Source organism: Herpailurus yagouaroundi, unplaced genomic scaffold (assembly GCF_014898765.1).
Source record: "Herpailurus yagouaroundi ecotype Mexico unplaced genomic scaffold, PumYag 557, whole genome shotgun sequence".
NCBI classification, from domain to species: domain Eukaryota; kingdom Metazoa; phylum Chordata; class Mammalia; order Carnivora; family Felidae; genus Herpailurus; species Herpailurus yagouaroundi.
The window spans coordinates 1,239,316-1,258,072 of NW_024412774.1; the positions used below are offsets into that span (position 1 = coordinate 1,239,316).

Here is an 18,757-nt window from a genome sequence, read left to right on the forward strand (position 1 = left end):
TGGTTAATAGTCATCTCTTATGATCCTTGTATTTCTGTGGTATCAATTGTAATGTCCTCTCTTTCATTTCTAGTTTTGTTTGAGTCTTCTCTTTTTTTTCCTGAGTCTAACTAAAAGTTTGTCAATTTTATCTCTTGGGAAAAAAATTCTTAGCTTTGATCTTTCCTATTGTCCTTCTAGTCTCTATTTTATTTATTTCCACTTTGACCTTTTTAATTTCCATCCTTCTGCTAACATCAGGCTTAGTTCTTTTCTAGTTCTTTGAGATGCAAAGGTAGAATGTTTACTTAAGATCTTTCATTTTTTTCTTAATATAGATATGTATCTGCTATAGCCTTCCCTCTGGAACTTTTTTTGCTGGATCCCATAAATTTTGGTATATTGTTTGTATTTTCATTTGTCTCAAGATATTTTTTTTTATTTAAAAAAAAATGTTTAATGTTTATTTCTGAGAGAGAGAAAGAGACAGAGCACAAGCAGGGGAGGGGCAGAGAGAGAGGGAGACACAGAATCCAAAGCAGGCCCCAGGTTCTGAGCTGTTAGCACAGAGCCTGACACAGGGCTCGAACTCACAAACTGCGAGATCATGACCTGAGCCAAAGCCGAATGCCCAACCTACTGAGCCACCCAGGAGCCCAAAGATATTTTTTGATTTCCCTTTTGATTTAATCTTTGAATCACTGGTTGTGCAAGAGTATGTTCTTTAATTTCCACATATTTGTGAATTTCCCAGTTATCCTCCTGTTACTAATTTCTACCAGGAAAGATACTTGATATGATTTCAGTTTTCTTAGATTTGTTAAGACTTTTTTTTAACCTATCATATAATCTATCCTAGAGAATGTTCCCTGCACTCTTGAGTAGAATGTGTATTCTGCCGTTCATTGGAATGTTCTGCATATGTCTGTTAGCTCCATTTGGTCTGTAGTGTTGTTCAGGTCCACTACCTTTTCTACCATCAATGTTTTGTAAAATGAGAAAACGTCATGTTATACATAAAGTTTAAAAAAATAGGGGCGCCTGGGTGGCGCAGTCGGTTAAGCGTCCGACTTCAGCCAGGTCACGATCTTGCGGTCCGTGAGTTTGAGCCCCGCATCGGGCTCTGGGCTGATGGCTCAGAGCCTGGAGCCTGTTTCCGATTCTGTGTCTCCCTCTCTCTCTGCCCCTCCCCCGTTCATGCACTGTCTCTCTCTGTCCCAAAAATAAATAAACGTTGAAAAAAAAATTTTTTTTTAATAAATAAAAAAAACAAACATGATTAAAACTTTCCCACCATCGTCAGCATGACTCATCAGTATTTCTCCTTTTTCAGTTTGTTGGCATGGAATGGAGGATGAAGGGACACCTTTTGAACAGAGTGTTTCCATAGAAGTTTTGTCACAGGTCAGGATTCCAAAGGCAGGTGCCTCCATCCAGAAGACTCACCCCTGTGAGAAATGTGTCCCAATCCTGAAAGACATTTTGCACTTGGCCCATCTACCTGGGCAGAAAGTGTATGTAGATGGAGCATGTGCAGACCTGTACCAGCCTCAAGAGCATCACAGTGCAGAGAAGAGGGATGTGGGCAGGGCTTCATTTATAAAGAGCTGCATATTCCATGTGTCAGGGAATCCCTTCACCTGGAGGAAAGTTGGAAAGGAGTTCCTGGACACATTGGGCTTTCTCCAGCACCAGGTCATTCTCAACAGTAAGAAGCCAAACACAATCACCAAGTGTGGGGAGGCCTTTCCTTGTGGAGAAAGTCATTACAAATCATGTGAATGTGGGAAAGCCTCCAGCCACAAACACAGCCTTGTTCACCACCCAAGAGTCTCTACTAGAAAAAGGGTTTACGAGTCTAGCAAATATGGGAAGGCTTTTCACTGCAAGTACTCACTTGTTCAGCTTCAGAGATCCCGCACTGGAGAAAGGCCTTACGAGTGCAGCGAATGTGGAAAATCTTTTAGGCTAAGGGCCACCCTCATTATACACCAGAGAGTTCACACTGGAGAAAAGCCGTATAAGTGTGGTGAATGTGGGAAATCCTTTAGTCAGTGTTCCAACCTTATTGAACACTGCAGAATCCACAGTGGAGAAAGGCCTTTTGAGTGTGAGGAATGCAGGAAAGCCTTTGCATGCAAATCCAATCTTGTGAGGCACCAGAGAACACACACTGGAGAAAAGCCTTATGAGTGCAGTGAATGTGGGAAATCCTTCAGACAAAGCTTCACCCTTGTTCGACACCAGAGAATTCACACCACAGCAAGCCCTTATGTGTGTGACCAGTGTGGGAAATCCTTTAGCCAAAGAGCTGCTCTCATTAGACACCAGAGAATTCACACCAGTAAAAGGCTTTACGAGTGTGGAGAATGTGGGAAAGCCTTTGGATCCAAATCCAAACTTTATCGGCACAACCGAAGTCACACTGGCGAAAGGCCTTATGAATGTGCTGAATGTGGGAAATCTTTTACACAAAGCTACAGCCTTGTTGAACACCAGCGAATTCATAGCAGAGCAAGGCCTTTTGAGTGTGCCCAGTGTGGGAAATGCTTTAGCAGAAGAGCTATTTTCACTAAACACCAAAGAATTCACACTGGAGAAAGGCCTTATATGTGTCATGAATGTGGGAAATCCTTTAGTCGAAGCACCAGCCTTACTCAACACTGCAACATTCACACAGGAGCAAGGCCTTATGAGTGTGGCCGATGTGGAAAATCCTTCAGGCAAAAATCTGTTCTCATTCAACACCAGATAGTTCACACTAGAGAAAGGCCTTACGAATGCAGCAAGTGTGGCAAATCCTTTAGCCAACGCTCTAGCCTCAATCTCCACCAGAAATTTCACAGCATGGAGAGGGCCCGTGAATGTAGGAAATATGGGAAATCCTTCATTCCAACCTCCAATGTTGTTTAACACCAGAAAGTCCACATTTGAAAATGGGCTTAGATTTGAAGGAAACATGCCGTCTCCCTGTTCACTCTAATGGCCCTAAATAGTTGTGTGAGAGAGCCACATGCCTGAAGTTGAACCTCATACCTCCAAGCATCCAGGGGGGCGAAATATCCCCTCAGTTTATAGGCATGTGTGAGGCTTACAGGGGCTGCACTGCCCGGTCCAGACTACCCAGGGCCCTGTTTTTCCAGTTTTCCAGTTTTTCCAGTAGAAGCCATCCCACTTTACTACCTTGTACACTGCTTCATCGGTCACCCCAGTGTGCCTAAGGCAAGGCAAATGTCTATGGCCTCTCCCATTCCCTGGAGGAAATCTTTAGTAGTCTTTGCCCTTACAGTGATTTCCCTTTTCTGGTTAAGTATGAATATGACTCAGTTTGGGTCAAGAGTGGGCTCTGTTGGAAGCTTGCAGGGAAGGCTTACCTACTTCATGGAAATTGTTGATTTCACATGACACTTGTAATTGATTTTTCTAGTCTTCAGGTCATCAACCAGTAACTATCTACCTCATTGCTCTGGTTTGTGTAGTAATAAAGGCCTTGTTGTTTAATGTACCTTTAATCTTGGGGGGGGCGCTGTTCACTGTTTGGCGTGGGTGGAAAACAGAATTGTGCTCTGTGGATGTGCTTTTGTGGGGGCCCCAGCTTTGTGCACCTCAGCAGGGACGACATAAAGACCGAGAGTAGCTCTCATTCCAGTTTTAGCCTACTGTGCATTGCTGCACAAGACCTAGGAACCAGTGCAGCGCTTCATAGTCCTAATTTGTGGACTCCATACTTGCTGAGACCATAGGACACTCTAAAGAGGGGTCCCTTGTTTTGCCAAGCTCCGGTGCCTTTAGGAATGGTGTGAATCTATTCTCTTGCTCCTGGAGGGTGCTATTGAGGGGAAGTTTTTCACCAGGTTCTACAAAGGAGTCAGTGTCCTGATGTTTATAATTCTGAAGACTGGCATCACTGTCAGACAACAGGAGCCAGGCTTCAACCATAACTGGTACTAATATTCTTGATGTGATTAACAGGCAGGGGAGGGGCCTGCAGCAAACCAGATGGTGTATGCCTCTTCTAAAAGTGCATCCTTGCATGTTCCACTGACTTTGCTTGTGAGGAATTCCAGGACCACCTGGAATGTCTGTGTGTCTTCTGCAGCTGAAGTCATTGTTAGAGCAAATAATCCAGAGTTTGTGAATTCTCATTGTCTTCCTGAGCTGTTGCCCTCAAGGGCCATCCATTGTTCTAAAGGCAGAGAAATGAAAGAATGGAGATTGTCCATTGGAGTATTAGGTTGGTAAACCTGCTGGTTTCCAAAAAGTGGGCAATTCAGATTTTTTATTTTGAACAATTTATTAAGAAGGCTTCACATTCAGCATGGAGCCCAAAGCAGGGCTTGAACTCATGACCCTGATAGCAAGACCTGACCTGAGATCAAGAGTCAGGCGCTTAACCAACTGAGCCCCCCAGGCACCCCTGAACTACTTTTTTAGAAATTTTGAGGCATAATTGACATCCAATAATCTATACATATTTAAGGTGTACAATTTGAAATTTCTTGTCATACGTATAAACCCATGAAACCACCATAATCATGACAATGAACAACCATGATGTACCTCATGCCCTTTTATAATTTCTCCTTGTTCTTACCAGACCTACAGGGATCCAGGGATGTACTGTCTTTAACATATTAGTTTGCATTGTCTAGAATTTACATGAATAGAATCATAAAATGTCTACTCTTTTCTGATATTTTCCACAGTGCAGAATTATTTTGAGACTCCTCAGTGTTGCTTATATGAATGTTTATTTTTTTATTGCTGAATAGTATTCTACTTTATGGATTTGCCACTGTTTGTTTTATCCATTCATCTGTTAATGGACGGTTGGATTGTTTCCAGTTTAGTGCTGTTAGAAATAAAGCTTCAGTGAATATAGGCATATGATTCTTTATATGAATGTGTGTTTTGTTTCTCTTAGGCCAATAGGTCAGAGAATGTGAATGTTTCAATATTTAAGAAACTGCCAAACTGTGATCTAAGCTGGTTATACCCGTCTGTGTTCCACCAATAGTACATAAGCTCCCGTTCCTCCACATTTTGCCAATGCTTGGTATTGTCCGTCTTTTTAAATTTATTTTTTTTTTAATGCTTATTTATTTTCGAGAGAGAGAGAGAGAGACAGTGCAAGACAGGGAGGGGCAGAGAAAGGAGAAACCACAGCAGGCTTCATGCTGTGAGCCGTCAGCACAGAGCCCAACGTGGGGACTTGAACCCACCAACCGTGAGATCATGACCTGAGCCAAAGTCAGATGCTTAACTGACTGAGCCACCCAGGTGCCCCACAGGTCTTTTTAAATTTTAGCTGTTTTAGGGGCGCCTGGGTGGCTCAGTCGGTTAAGCGTCCAACTTCAGCTCAGGTCACAATCTCGCGGTCCGCGAGTTCCAGCCCTGCGTCGGGCTCTGGGCTGACGGCTCGGAGCCTGGAACCTGCTTCGGATTCTGTGTCTCCCTCTCTCTCTGCCCCTCCCCCGTTCATGCTCTGTCTCTCTCTGTCCCAAAAATAAATAAACGTTAAGTTTTAGCTGTTTTAACAGGAGTGTAATAGCAACTCACTATGGTTTTAATTGCAGTTCTCTGATGTTTCATGATGTTGAGGATTTTCATGTGTGTTTGCCACTGTGTAACTTCTTTAATGAAATGACTGTTAACACCATTTGCTTATTTTTAAACTTTCTAGTTCTATCAGTCCGCCCACATTTATTAATTGGAATTTTACTATAAGGAAGAGACGTCCCTTCTGCTTTTATAAACAGATATATTTTGGTAAATTTAGAATTTTGCAAGTAATCAAAACAGTACAAATTAAAATGAGGAGTAAAGGTTTTTAAACTATTAGAGTGACAGAGATCAAAAAGAATGGAAAACATTCAAACACAGCATAATTTTCCCATTAATTTTATTATCCTGTCATCTACCCTGAAGAATTTATGATGTGAATAACCACTCATGTATAACATGGCTTGACAGAAATTAAATGAAGCTTTTCCTTAATGAACTATGTCATTTAACACATTAAAATTTTGCTATTAAATGTCCAAGTAGTAATAAATAGCGTATTTAAACACTTCTTTCCTACCTCATCCCTTAGAATATTATAATAGTTATAACTTATTAAATACATATAAATCCCTGAATAAGCAATTGATACACATTAATTCACTTAATACTCAAAATGACCTCCAAAACTAGGTTATTACCATATCCATTTTATAAACTAGGAAACCAAAGTTCTTTTTACTAGCCCAAAGACTAACAGTTAAGCTTCAGAATCTAAATTCAAATTCAGCTGTGGACTTCAGTCTTTAAATTGTGTTAACATTATACAGCAAAATATTTCAAGAAATTTTAGACAAACTTGAACATCAGCTTAATAGGTAACCTAAAAGGGTGTTAATATTCATATCTAAAGTGTTCCTACTTTGCTATAAAGAAAAGTTAAATAAAGTTGTTTTAGGGGCACCTGGGTGGCTCAGTTGGTTAAGCGTCCAGCTTCAGCTCAGGTCATGATCTCATGGTTCGTGGGTTCGGGCCCCATGTCGGGCATTGCTGAGGGCTCAGAGCCTGGAGCCTGCTTTGGGTTCTGTGTCTCCCTCCCTCGCCCCCTCCCCTGCTCGTGCTCTGTCTCTCTTAAAAATAAATAAACATTAAAAAAAAAATTAAAGTGTACAATTGGTGTTTTGATACATGCTGGCTTACCCCCTGAAATCAGAGGTTTCCTCTGCTCTTTAAAAAAAATTTTTTTAATGTTTATTTATTTTTGAGACAGAGAGAGACAGAGCATGAACGAGGGAGGGACAGAGAGAGAGGGAGACACAGAATCTGAAGCAAGCTCCAGGCTCTGAGCTGTCAGCACAGAGCCTGATGCAGGTCTAAAACTCACGGACTGTGAGATCATGACCTGAGCCAAAGTCAGATGCTTAACCGACTGAGCCACCCAGGCGCCCCTCCTCTGCTCTTTTTAACGCATCCTTCCTAACATAAAAATGATAGACATATTTTACCCTTTGCAACGGATATTTTCAAATATATACATAAAAGAATATGTGTCATAAGCTCTGTGATCCGAAGCCTAATCTTTCATCATTGATAAATTCTTGGGTGTTTTGTTTCCTCTATCCCCACTCACATTACTGGGTTGTTTTCCTTATAATCCAAACATCTTCTCATTCAGTGCCTAATCTCTTCAGAATGCATTTCCAAAATGTAAGGACTCATTTATAATCCTAATAACTCTTTTCAAACAAAATATTTGAAGTATCACAAAATATATTGTTAGTGCTCTATTTTCTCAATTTTCCTAAAATGTTCTTTAAGGCATTCAGATCCAAAATGGGTCTATATGGCTTTTACTAGATGTCTCTGGTCCCTACTAATTTATAAGAACCACTTCATTGTCTAATTCTTAGACTATATGTTTGTTGAAGTTTCTCAGTCAATTTTTTGTCAGGGACTTCCTGAACCTGGGAGAGGAAACAGAAATCCAGACCCAGGAGGCACAGAGAGCCCCCATCAAAATCAACCCAAGGAGGTCCACACCAGAACACAGAGTAACTAGAATGGCAAAAAGTGGTGGTAAAGAGAAAAATTTTAAAGCAGCAAGAGAAAAGAGTTACGTATAAGAGAAACCCATACGGCCATCAGCTGATTTTTCAGCAGAAATTTAGCAGGCCAGAAGGGAGTGGCGTGATACATTCAAAAGTGCTGAAAGAAAAAACCTGCATCAAGAGTAGTCTACCCAACAAGGCTATCATTCAGAATGGAAGGAGAGAGATTTTCCCAGACAAAAGTTACAGGCACTCATCACCACTAAACCAGCCTTAACAAGAAATATTAAAGGGAATTCTTAGAGTGGAAAGGAAAAAAGCAAGAGTAAAAATAGGAAGCACAAAAGTAGTAAAATGAAGTATATCTATAAAAACCAGTCAAGGGATTCACAAAACAAAAGGATGTAAAGTATGACACCATATACCTAAATTGTTAGTGGGGAGAGGAGTAAAAACTAGTGCTTTTAAATGGGTCCAAACTTAAGTGACCATCAATTTAATTTAGACTGCTATATGCATAAGATATTATATACAAGCCTAATGTAACCACAAATCAAAAACTGGTAGTAGATACGCAAAAAATAAAGAGAAGGGGACCTAATTATATCACTAGAGAAAGCCAGCAAACCATGAGAGGAGAACAAGAGAAGAAGGGAACAGAAAAAAAAAAAAAACAACAACAACCATAAAACAAGTATCAAAATAGTAAGTACATACCTATCGATAATTAATTTGAAGGTAAATGGACTAAATGTTCCAATCAAAAGCAGGGTGACAGAACAGATACAAAAAGCAAGACCCATCTATATGCTGCCTACAAGAGACTCATGTCAGACCTAAAGACACCTGCAGATTGAAAGTGAAGGGGGGGGGGGGGCGCCTGGGTGGCTCGATCACTTGAGCGTCCGATTTCAGCTCAGGTCATGATCTCACGGTTTGTGAGTTCGAGCCCCACATCGGGCTCTGTGCTGACAGCTTGGAGCTTGGAGCCTACTTCAGATTCTGTGTCTCATTCTCTCTCTGCCACTCCCCTTGTGCTTTGTCTCTCCCTGTCTCTCAAAAATAAAGAAATGTAAAACAAAAATCTTTAAAAAAAAAAAAAAAAGCAAAGGGGTGAAAAGGCATTTGACATGCAAATGGAAGCAAAAAGAAAGCTGGGTTAACAATACTGGTATCAGACAAAATAGACTTTAGAATTATTCACGCAATATTATTAACCATAACAATATACATTCTCTTATAGACTGTTTTCCCAACTTAGGAAAAAAGATATTTCTTCTTGAAATTACTGTCTTACTATACTCTGCACCCCACCCTTTCTCACATTCTCCATTCATTTATTTATCCTCCTCTTTGCTCACCAGACTCTCAAAGGAATTCCTTTGCACTGTGTCTCCTTGGCTTTTGTGTCCTCAAAACACAATATGATATCTAGCCTTGTCTATTTCACATCTGACTGCAGAGGCAGCTGGAGCCATCTGAACGGATTGCTTCACTGCCACGTTGTGGTATCTCCCCTCTATTCATCCTTCAGGCTGCCCAGCCAGCCAGTAAGCGCCCATATCCAACCACAACTAAGTTCCTGAATCTGTTCCAAATGTACCCCTATATCCTCAATCCCAATGTCTCTGCTTGAATGTCTCAAATGCACCTTGAGCTCATATCCCAACATCCCCAACTTCAGTTAATAGTCTTAACATACAAACAAGTTTGAAATCCAGATTCGGCCTCTGGCCACAATGCTCCACACACAGTGCTGACACGTTATGACTGCCTCAAGTAAGTCTGCTCTGATGTCTGGGTGTCTCTCTTCTGTGATGAGTCCTAATATTATCAGTGTTTTCTATCCAATACCAATTCTCCGTGTATCTTCTACCAGGTCAGCATTCAACGATAACCATTGGGTAGTTGATTGCACACAGTTGAGACATTTGTACCCTACTTCTGTTGCTATTTCTGCATTCATTAGCTAGAAATTCTAAAGAAGAATAAGGATTTTGCCACAATATTCAGTTACCTCAAAATAACTGTTTTGTGCAGTAAAGGGAAGAAATAGCTTGATACCTTTGCTCTATTTAGTTATTTTCAGAATAACTATTTGGATCACTAACATCATCCTCAAACAATAGCCAAACGTTTATCTCAGAGATAAGACACCCCCTCTGCTCACGTGCTCAGGCTGTAATCGTAGTGGCCGCTATCACAGCAGGAAGAAACATTTGGCAAGGGGCTCTTTTCTTCAGGTAAGTCTAAGATTTTAAATGAGTTGTATCTGTCTTAGCCTGTTAGGCATGCTATAAGGAAACCACAGACTGAGTGGCTTATAAACAACAGAAATTTATTTCACAGGTCTGGAGGCTGGAAGGCCAAGATCAAGGTGCTGGCAGATTTGGTGTCTAGCGAGAGAGAGCTCGCTTCCCAGTTCACAGACAGCCTTCTTGCTGTGACCTCACATGGTGGAAGGGGCAGGGGAAATTTCTGGGGTCTCTTTTATAAAGGTACTAATTCCATTCATTAGGACAGAGCCCTCATGACCTAATCATTTCCCAAAGGTCCCATCTACTAATACCATCACCTTAAGCATTAGGTTTTCAACTTAGGAGTTGAAGGGGACACAAACACTCAGACCATAGCAGTATCTGTGTCGGGAAATTCAGTTAGAAACTTACGAGAGGAGGGGCACCTGGGTGGCTCAGTTGGTTGAGCGTCCGACTTCGGCTCAGGTCACCATCTCACGGTCCGTGAGTTCAAGCCCCGCGTCGGGCTCTGTGCTGACTGCTCAGAGCCTGGAGCCTGTTTCAGATTCTGTGTCTCCCTCTCTCTCTGACCCTCCCCCGTTCATGCTCTGTCTCTCTCTGTCTCAAAAATAAATAAACGTTAAAAAAAAATTTTTTTTTAAAAAGAAACACGAGAGGAAAAACAGGTAGGATCGCTGGGGTTAGAATACCAAGACACACCCACGCAGGGAAGAATTTCGGCAAAAGGCCACATCGTCTGCTTCCTTGTAACACTCCTTATCCGTTTCCTTGTGATGACCCTAGCTGAACTCTCTTCTTCCTTGTCCCTTGACAAGGCTTAGGGTTTGCCAAACCCTAAAAAATTGACTATGAAGCTTTCTTTGATCAGCATATAATTGGAGAGTGAGAATATTTGTTGGTTGCCCAAGTATTGAAAGCGTGCGCTTCATGACTGACATTGCAGTGTGTGCATTCGAGTGTTGCTTTGGGTTTCTGTTCTGCTGAATGGAATCTATAATATCTTGTCTTACTTTTAGGGAATACATTTTTTAAAAATAGAAGGGGTATAATAAATATATAAATACTTGGATAATAAGCTTAAAATTCGACTTTATGTCAAACCTCATGTTAGGTAAATTCAATCTCCTCTATATGTTCCACATAAAATTTGAAGGAATCCATAAATTTATTTTAGAATGTATAGAAACAAATTTTTCACTATTCCTCCATTTCAGGAACACACGTTTTCCTCTCCAATGTCCCAGTAATGGCCCTGTGTGAAGTCTTTTCTCTCTAGACCTTGAGTCAACATACTGAGACTCACAAAGTTGACGCTAAAGCTTCAGTCCAAGTGTATCTGAAGAGCAACAACATGATGTTTATTACTTAGAAGTTATGAGGAAGGTACTTTATACCTAAGTAGCATTATAACATTATGATATCTTTCTTGTATTACTCTCCCATACGGTGAATGGGAGAGCATGTCCCCCTTGTGGAGTCTTTAAGCAACACTACAAAGCTATGTAAATTATACTCTCAAGAGTATCTGAAATTAAAGGATCTATAACATTCAAAGCTCCTAGAAGAAGGAGGCACCACGCCTCAAACAGGGGTCCAGATGGGAGGCCACATGGAGTAAAAGAACTGGCTCAGTCAAACAGGTGAGGAGCCAAGGGGGGAGGGGGACCCTTGGGCAAGTCTCATTATTGCGAGTCAGTGGGGAGTACGCAAATAACAAAAGGGAATTTATTAATCCGCTGGAATGTTGCTACATCACAGGGGAGGAAAGAAAAGGGGCTTGGATAGGGGCTAGCCTTATCATCACACTGGTGTACCTGCTCACGTGGGTGGGGTGCTGACAGCCTGTTTGTAGGATGCTGAGGCAGCAGGAAAATGTGATTTTAAAAATTTACAACACAGTGTGGCCACATGCCCCTTTAGGAGCTTCTAAAATTAAAATATGCAGGCATTCTTCACAGAGCTAGAACAAACAATCCTAAAATTTGTATGGAACCAGAAAAGACCCCGAATAGACAAAGCAATCTTGAAAAAAAAAAAAACAAATCTGGAGGCATCACAATCCCAGACTTCAAGCTATATTGCAAAGCTGTCATCATCAAGACAGTATGGTACTGGCACAAAAACAGATCAATGGAACAGAATAGAGAACCCAGAAATGGACCCACAGACATATGGCCAACTCATCTTTGACAAAGCAGGAAAGAATATCCAATGGAATAAAGACAGTCTCTTCAGCAAAGTGGTGCTGGGAAAACTGACAGCAACATGCAGAAAAATGAATCATGCAGAAAAATGAACTTCTTACACCATACACAAAAATAAACTCCAAATGAATGAAAGACCTAAATGGAAGACAGGAAGCCATCAAAATCCTCAAGGAGAAAGCAGGCAAAAACCTCTTTGATCTTGGCCACAGCAACTTCTTAACATGTCTCCAGAGGCAAGGGAAACGAGCAAAAATGAACTATTGGGACCTCATCAAAATAAAAATCTTCTGCACAGCGAAGGGAACAATCAGCAGAACTAAAAGGCAACCAACGGAATGGGAGGAGATATTTGCAAATGCCATCAGATAAAGGGGTAGTAACCAAAATCTATAATAAAGAACTTATGAAACTCAACACCCAAAAAACAAATAATCCAGTGACGAAATGGGCAAAAGACATGAATAGACACTTCTCCAAAGAAGATATCCAGATGACCAACTGACACATGAAAAAATGCTCAATATCACTCATCAATACAAAGCAAAACCACGAGATACCACATCACACTTGTCAGAATGGCTAACATTAACAACTCAGGCAACAACAGATGTTGGCAAGGATGCAGAGAAAGAGGATCTCTTGCAAGGGAATGCAAACTGGTGCAGACACTGTGGAAAACAGTATGGAGGTTCCTCAAAAAATTAAAAATAGAACTACCCTATGACCCAGCAATTGCACTACTAGGTATTTACCCAAAGGATACAGGTATGCTGTTTCGAAGGGACACATGCACCCCCATGTTTATAGCAGCACTATCAACACTAACCAAAGTATGGAAAAAGCCCTGTCCATCAATGGATGAATGGATAATGTAGATGTGGTGTGTGTATATATATATATATATATATATATATATATATATATATATGCATACACATACATACACAATGGAGTATTACTCAACAATCAAAAAGAATGAAACCTTGCCATTTGCAACTACATGGATGGAACTAGAGGGTATTATGCTAAGCGAAATTAGTCAGAGAAAGACAAATATCATATGACTTCACTTATATGAGGGCTTTAAGATACAAAACATGAACATAAGGGAAGGGAAGCAAAAATAATATAAAAACAGGGAGGGGGACAAAACATAAGAGACTCTTAAATATGTAGAACAAACAGAGGGTTACTGTTGGGGTTGTGGGAGAGGAATGGGCTAAATGCGTAAGGGGCATTAAGGAATCTACTCCTGAAATCATTGTTGCACTATATGCTAACCAACGTGGATGTAAATTTTAAAAATAAATTGAAAAAATTGAAAAAAAAGAAAAGATGCTGTAAACACAATTTGGGAAATTGTGTAAATTTGGGTGCATCCCCTTTAGGAGTATCCGATGCCGCCCCTTCTTCATCGGAGCCTTCGGGAACCCTTTCTCGCAAGCCCTTTCCGGGCGCCCATATCCTGCCAGGCGTCTGGGCCCTAGAAAGAGAGGAGCATTGCTAGAAGTGGCGGAGGCAGGACAAGAACTACATTACCCAGAAGGCTGTGCCACAGGAAGGGGGTGTTACTGGCCCGCAATAGCAGGGGCAGGGCTTCCGGTGTCGCGTGTAGGCGTAGGTTTGTGATGTGGCGGGTCGGTGCCCGCTGATGGTGAGCTCCCCGCATCTCGTCTGGACGCTAGGGGGAACGCCGGCGAGGGGCCCCTCCTTCGCCTCCGTGGGACCCAGGGAGGGATCGGCTGAGCCCGCGGGGACCCTCGGCACCTACGCGGGCCCTGCGGGCCCCAGCGGCCCAATGGCGGCCCAGGTGAGTGGACGTGGGGAGCGGCGGCGTGCTGTGCCTCAGTTTCCCGGCCCCGAAAGGCGGCCGGGGCCACGTGGGGGAGCGCTCGTTTCTGGCATCCAGCGGGACGCTGTGTGGAAGGGACAGGTGAGGTTTCTGGAATTCCCCCTCGGTCCTCGCCGGGTGCGGAGAACGACCGGCACTCCGGAGACCTCACAGCGGGTTGCGGCCGCGACCCTTCCCGAGGCCGTGACCTTGACCGAGTCCCCTGCGCCTCTGGGCCCATGTGCTCCCGGAGGTGAAGTAGTATTAACGGTTCCTCGTCCGGGTTGAGGGCCCTGGAAAGCCTACGTGGGTGACGTGTGTCTCCCGGTGTCCCGCAGGGCTCTGGGGCCTCTTTCCACGGAGACGCCTCCTGAGCCTGTGTTGATCGCGGAGGCGCGACCCGGCGGGAGTCCGACTCTTGCGCCTTGCCGGCCTCTAGCCTCTACCAGGCTAGGGCGGGGGTGGAGGATGGGGACGCAGTTTCTGGAATTGCCGCTGTGCTTGGGCGGAGAGGTGGAAGCCTCTCCTGGCTGAGAGCCAGGGCGGCCAAGGAGTTTCCGTTCACAGCACACGGAACCGGCTTTCCCTGACAGTAGCGGACCTGTTTTCTTATCGAAGACATTCAGTTAGCTTTGACCAGGGAGTCCATCCACACGGTCAGTGCCAATCGTGTGCGGGCGTGGGATGTCCCCTTGCACGCACATGCACAGGGAGCTCCGGGGACGCGCTAGCAGTCGCCCCAAGCCCCCCCTTCATGGCCTAGACCGTTGTCAGCACATGTCTTCCTCCCATCCGCAGGGCGCCGCCCCTCACTTTTATTTCAGACCCACCCTGTGCCCCGTGCGAAGTTCAGTATCATCTCTTCAGTCTTCTTGCTCCATTGTTTTGTCTTTGGAATCTTTAGGGCCCTCTGACATGGTCTTGCTGATTTTAGTTGCTTGTTCAGGATCTGTTTCCAGCCCCGGATCGTGAGCGCCTGTTACTGCTCTGTGCCAAGACCTAGACCGGCCTGGGCTTGTAAAAGGTACTCAATAAATGGTTGAATGAGTGAATGGGTCTCCCGTTTAGGGGCTCCCATCATACTTGTACTAAATGCACACAAACCCCACCGTGGCCTTCAGGGCTGTGCTGGATCCGCTGGGGATACACCTCCTGGCTCCTTCCCTTCCCTTCTCCTGCTCAGCGCACCCGGCTGGGTTGTGCTGAACTTGCAAAGTCTTTCCTATTTTGCAGCCTTCCTCCTTGCACTTCCCTTCATCCGACAGGCCTCTACAGGGCTGTCTCTCCTGTGCATCAGTGTCACCTACTACAAGAGCCTTTTCCTGGTTGTTTTAATTCTGGTGAAGGTGCCCCTGGCCCCCACCTGCCTGTTTTCTGGAGACAGTGTCATCTTTTGCCAGATGTTCTGATCCTGTCTCTAATGTGAGATTGCGGGCTTTCTAGAGCTGCCTAAGCCCCAGGCTGCGGGCTGTGACATGGACGTGATAGTGGCATTTACGTTATGGGCTGGGGGAGGATTAGGAAAAGTCACAAAAAACTTTGAACACATTCGACCCTGGGCACTCGAGTGTCCACATGTAAACCTTTTCGTTTTAGTTCTCAGAACTGCCTGGTGAAGTGGGAATGATTATGGTATCGATGTGGAAACCAAGGCTTAGAAAAATGATGTGATGTCCTCCCCACGGTCACAGCTAGCAAGTGTTGGATTCAGTCTCTGGGAATCTGGCTCCAGAACAAGGGACTTTTAGTCACTTTACCTCAGTGGTAAAGCAGCTCTCTGCTGGGGGCAGGCACACGGGGAGGACCTCGGCTACGACTGCTGCGGTTCTCATTGTTGGGAGTTATCATCATGATCCTTTTCCCCGTTCCTCTCATGTCCAGATCACTTACTGCCCCCACTGTCCTCATAGGAACACCACCCTCTGTCGTCTCCAGCGGCTACCCCAGGGGAGGCCTTTCTCTGAGCCCTAATTGCACTACGTACAAAGGCTGCCTCTACCTCCCCCTTGAGCCCAGCACAGAGCCCTGCCCTCAGGAGACCTGGGTCTCTCTGCACCTTCACCAGCAGCTGAGTAACAGGGTCTGACCCCATCCAACAGCACAAGGCCAAGGCCACTACCTCTGTTTGACTTTCCAGGTTTTGGTTACCTTTAAGGACGTGGCTGTGACCTTCACCCAGGAAGAGTGGGGACAGCTGGAACTGGACCAGAGGGCCCTGTACCAGGAGGTGATGCTGGAGACCTGTGGGCTTTTGGTCTCACTGGGTAAGGGCTCAGCTCTCACCCCTATGGGTCACCCCAACTTTGGCTCAGGTCATGATCTCATTGTGAGTTCAAGCCCCACGTTGGGCTCTGTGCTGACAGCTCAGAGCCTGGAGCCTGCTTCGGATTCTGTGTCTCCCTCTCTCTTGGCCCCTCTCCTGCTCATGTGCTCACTCTTTCTCAAAAATAAACATGAACAAACAAACAAAAAGACACAAAATAGGGGTGCCTGGGTGGCTCAGGCGGTTAAACGTCTGACTTTGGCTGAGGATCTCACAGTCCGTGAGTTCAAGCCCCACAACAGGCTCTGTGCCTACAGCTCAGAGCCTGGAGCCTGCTTTAGATTCTGTGCCCCCCTCTCGGTCTGCTCCTCCCCCACTTGCTCTCTCTCTCTCAAAAATAAAAAACATTAAAAAAATTGTTTTAAATAAAAAAACAAAACACAAAATAAACTCTAACTTCTAAATAATAATAATAATAATAATAAAGGCATCTCGGCAAGTAACTGAAACTGAGACTTGAAGCTTGGAGGGGAGGTGAAGGAGAGGTTCTGGGTGGAGGAACCAGTACAAGAAAAGGCCCTGAGGTGAGAGAAAGAGGCGAGCCAAAGGAACATCTGGTTCACCTTTTCTCCCGCCCCTCCGTGAGCTCGGCGCCTGCACATAGCACACAACAGTGACCATTACCGAAACCCATCCAAATGAATCCTGGGCTCACGATCAGAATCTGACAGCTGAAACTTCAGTGGGTCCTGATACCTCAGTCACTGGGCTTCTGTGCAGAACCCGCCTGTCTCTGTGGAGATGTATCTGGCTGCACGTAACAGAAGAGCAGCTTAAACTGGCTTCCCCTGGAGGAAGTTTCCCCCCTCACCTACTGAGAAGCCCCAGGGTGGGGCTGGCCTGGTCTGTAGGATGCGGCCACACAGTTCCATCTTCAGGGATGAGAAGATTCTCTCTGCTCCTCTCCCTGGACCAGACATCTCCCTGTTCCTCAGGTTCGCCCCCTTGTGGGCCTATGGGGTGCTGCAGCCTCGCCTCGCGAATACAGGTTTCGTCCTCAGAACGAGCATTCAGCTCAGGTTCCTGTCTGCCTCAGATTACCGGTGCTCAGGGATGCCATTCACCGACTTCTTCCCCCTCAGTTTTCAGTGCATTCTGGGCACCAGAACCCCTGGGGAGAGCTCAGATATAGTGGTCGCTAGGCCTCGCCGGAAGAAATTGTGTTCCTTTTGGCTTGAGGTCGAAATTGAGCCCCCCTAGGTGGTTCCAAAGCACAGGGTGTTTGAGAACCAGCAACTTAGATTAATTACAGAATCCCTTCTGGAAGGAGGGGCTCACTTTCCCAGGGTCCCACGGCTGTGTGTGAAAGCGTTGTGCCCCCAAGTAGGGTTGGCTTCCACCGATAAAGTTCAAGGACACTGGCATTGTGCAGAGACAGCACTACCCTCTATAGTAGTTGCAGCCCAAGAAAGGGACCTGTGCACAGGTCAGCACGTCCTTCACGTCAATAGCAGCTTCACTCGGGTCTTGTCTCTGCCATTAAGTCCCAGACGGGATGGAGACGTTGCTTTCTTCTCATACACCAGGACTTGTTTCTTTCTCTGTCAACAGGGCACGAAGTCCCCGAAGCAGAGTTGACGCACCTGCTGGAACATGGGCGGGAGCTGTGGACTGGAAAGGGAGGCCTCTTGTGGAGCACCTGCCCAGGTAGGAGCAGGGAGCTGCACGGGGGGGGGGGGGGGCCTGGCAGCCTCCAGCATGCAAGGGACCAGTGCCTCTGAACCTGTGTGAGACTCTTTGTGACCTCCTGGGGGTTCCGGTGGTTTCTCCACCAGGTGTAGCACTGCATCTGCAGGCCGGCTCGGAAGGGCAGCGTTGCACACCTGGTGCCTGTGAGTGTCAGCGTGTAGCCTTAGGTGCGCTCTCTGGCCTAATCCAGCTGGTGGAAGGGCAATGCGGGGGGACGGGGAGAAGGCACACCCACGGGCACCCCGATATCACTTCCACCCGTGTTCCCTGGAGGAGAGATAGGCACCTGGCCACACCTGGGTGCTCAGGCCTGGGGAGTGTTGAGCTGCATGTGCCCGAGGAAAAGAGCCAGCGCGCTTGGTTTATGTCCTTTCAGTTGCCTGTGTTCAGCCTACTTGGAAAATCAGAGTGACGACAGTTTCTGTGATTACGTTGTTTGAGGTTGTCATGACCCAGCACACCAAATTGCTTAGTACCCTGCCCGGCCTGTGGAAGGGCCAACAGAAGTCAGGTTTTTGTTTTTTGGTTGATTGGTTGGTTGATTTGTTTGTTTGTTTGTTTATTTTTTATTACATTTAAGGCTCTGAGCTATCAGCACAGAGCCCTACATGGGGCTCGAACTCACAAACCATGAGATCATGACCTGAGCCAAAGTCAGACACTTAACCAACTGAGCCACCCAGGTGCCCCCCAGAAGTCAGCTCTTAGTGTATCCATGTAATAATTGTAGTCCTAGTGGGTGATAGTGATGTCACTCATTTCTTTCTGACTCAAGCGGCCTTTCTTGCCCTTGAAAGCACTGTCTCTACTCTGTAAATTTCACTTTGTTCCATATCCCACTGTCTCCCACCCTCTCCATCCATTCATACAGCCCCATTTATCCATCAGAAGCAGCCCCTTGCACTGGCTGGATCCTCCTT

General features: G+C 45.0%; 2 protein-coding genes across 9 annotated transcripts in view; one reads left to right on the forward strand and one right to left on the reverse strand.

Annotated features, from left to right (window-relative positions):
• Positions 1-18,757, reverse strand: part of LOC121023457 (zinc finger protein 304-like) — a 498,588-nt gene that overhangs the window by 268,394 nt on the left and 211,437 nt on the right. The window lies entirely within an intron of this gene.
• LOC121023460 (zinc finger protein 550-like) overlaps positions 1-18,757 on the forward strand; it is a 28,818-nt gene that overhangs the window by 6,310 nt on the left and 3,751 nt on the right. For 3 of the 7 annotated variants that reach the window (XM_040465370.1, XM_040465369.1, XM_040465371.1), the window contains one exon: positions 1,313-4,345. In XM_040465370.1, coding sequence (XP_040321304.1) covers positions 1,327-2,892 — 1,566 coding nt within the window. In that variant the 5' untranslated portion in view covers positions 1,313-1,326 and the 3' untranslated portion in view covers positions 2,893-4,345. Of the gene's footprint in view, positions 1-1,312; positions 4,346-13,578; positions 13,808-14,222; positions 14,231-14,253; positions 14,850-15,421; positions 16,090-17,699; positions 17,796-18,757 lie in introns of those variants that run through there. The other 4 variants (XM_040465372.1, XM_040465374.1, XM_040465375.1 and 1 more) reach the window with 4 other exon arrangements.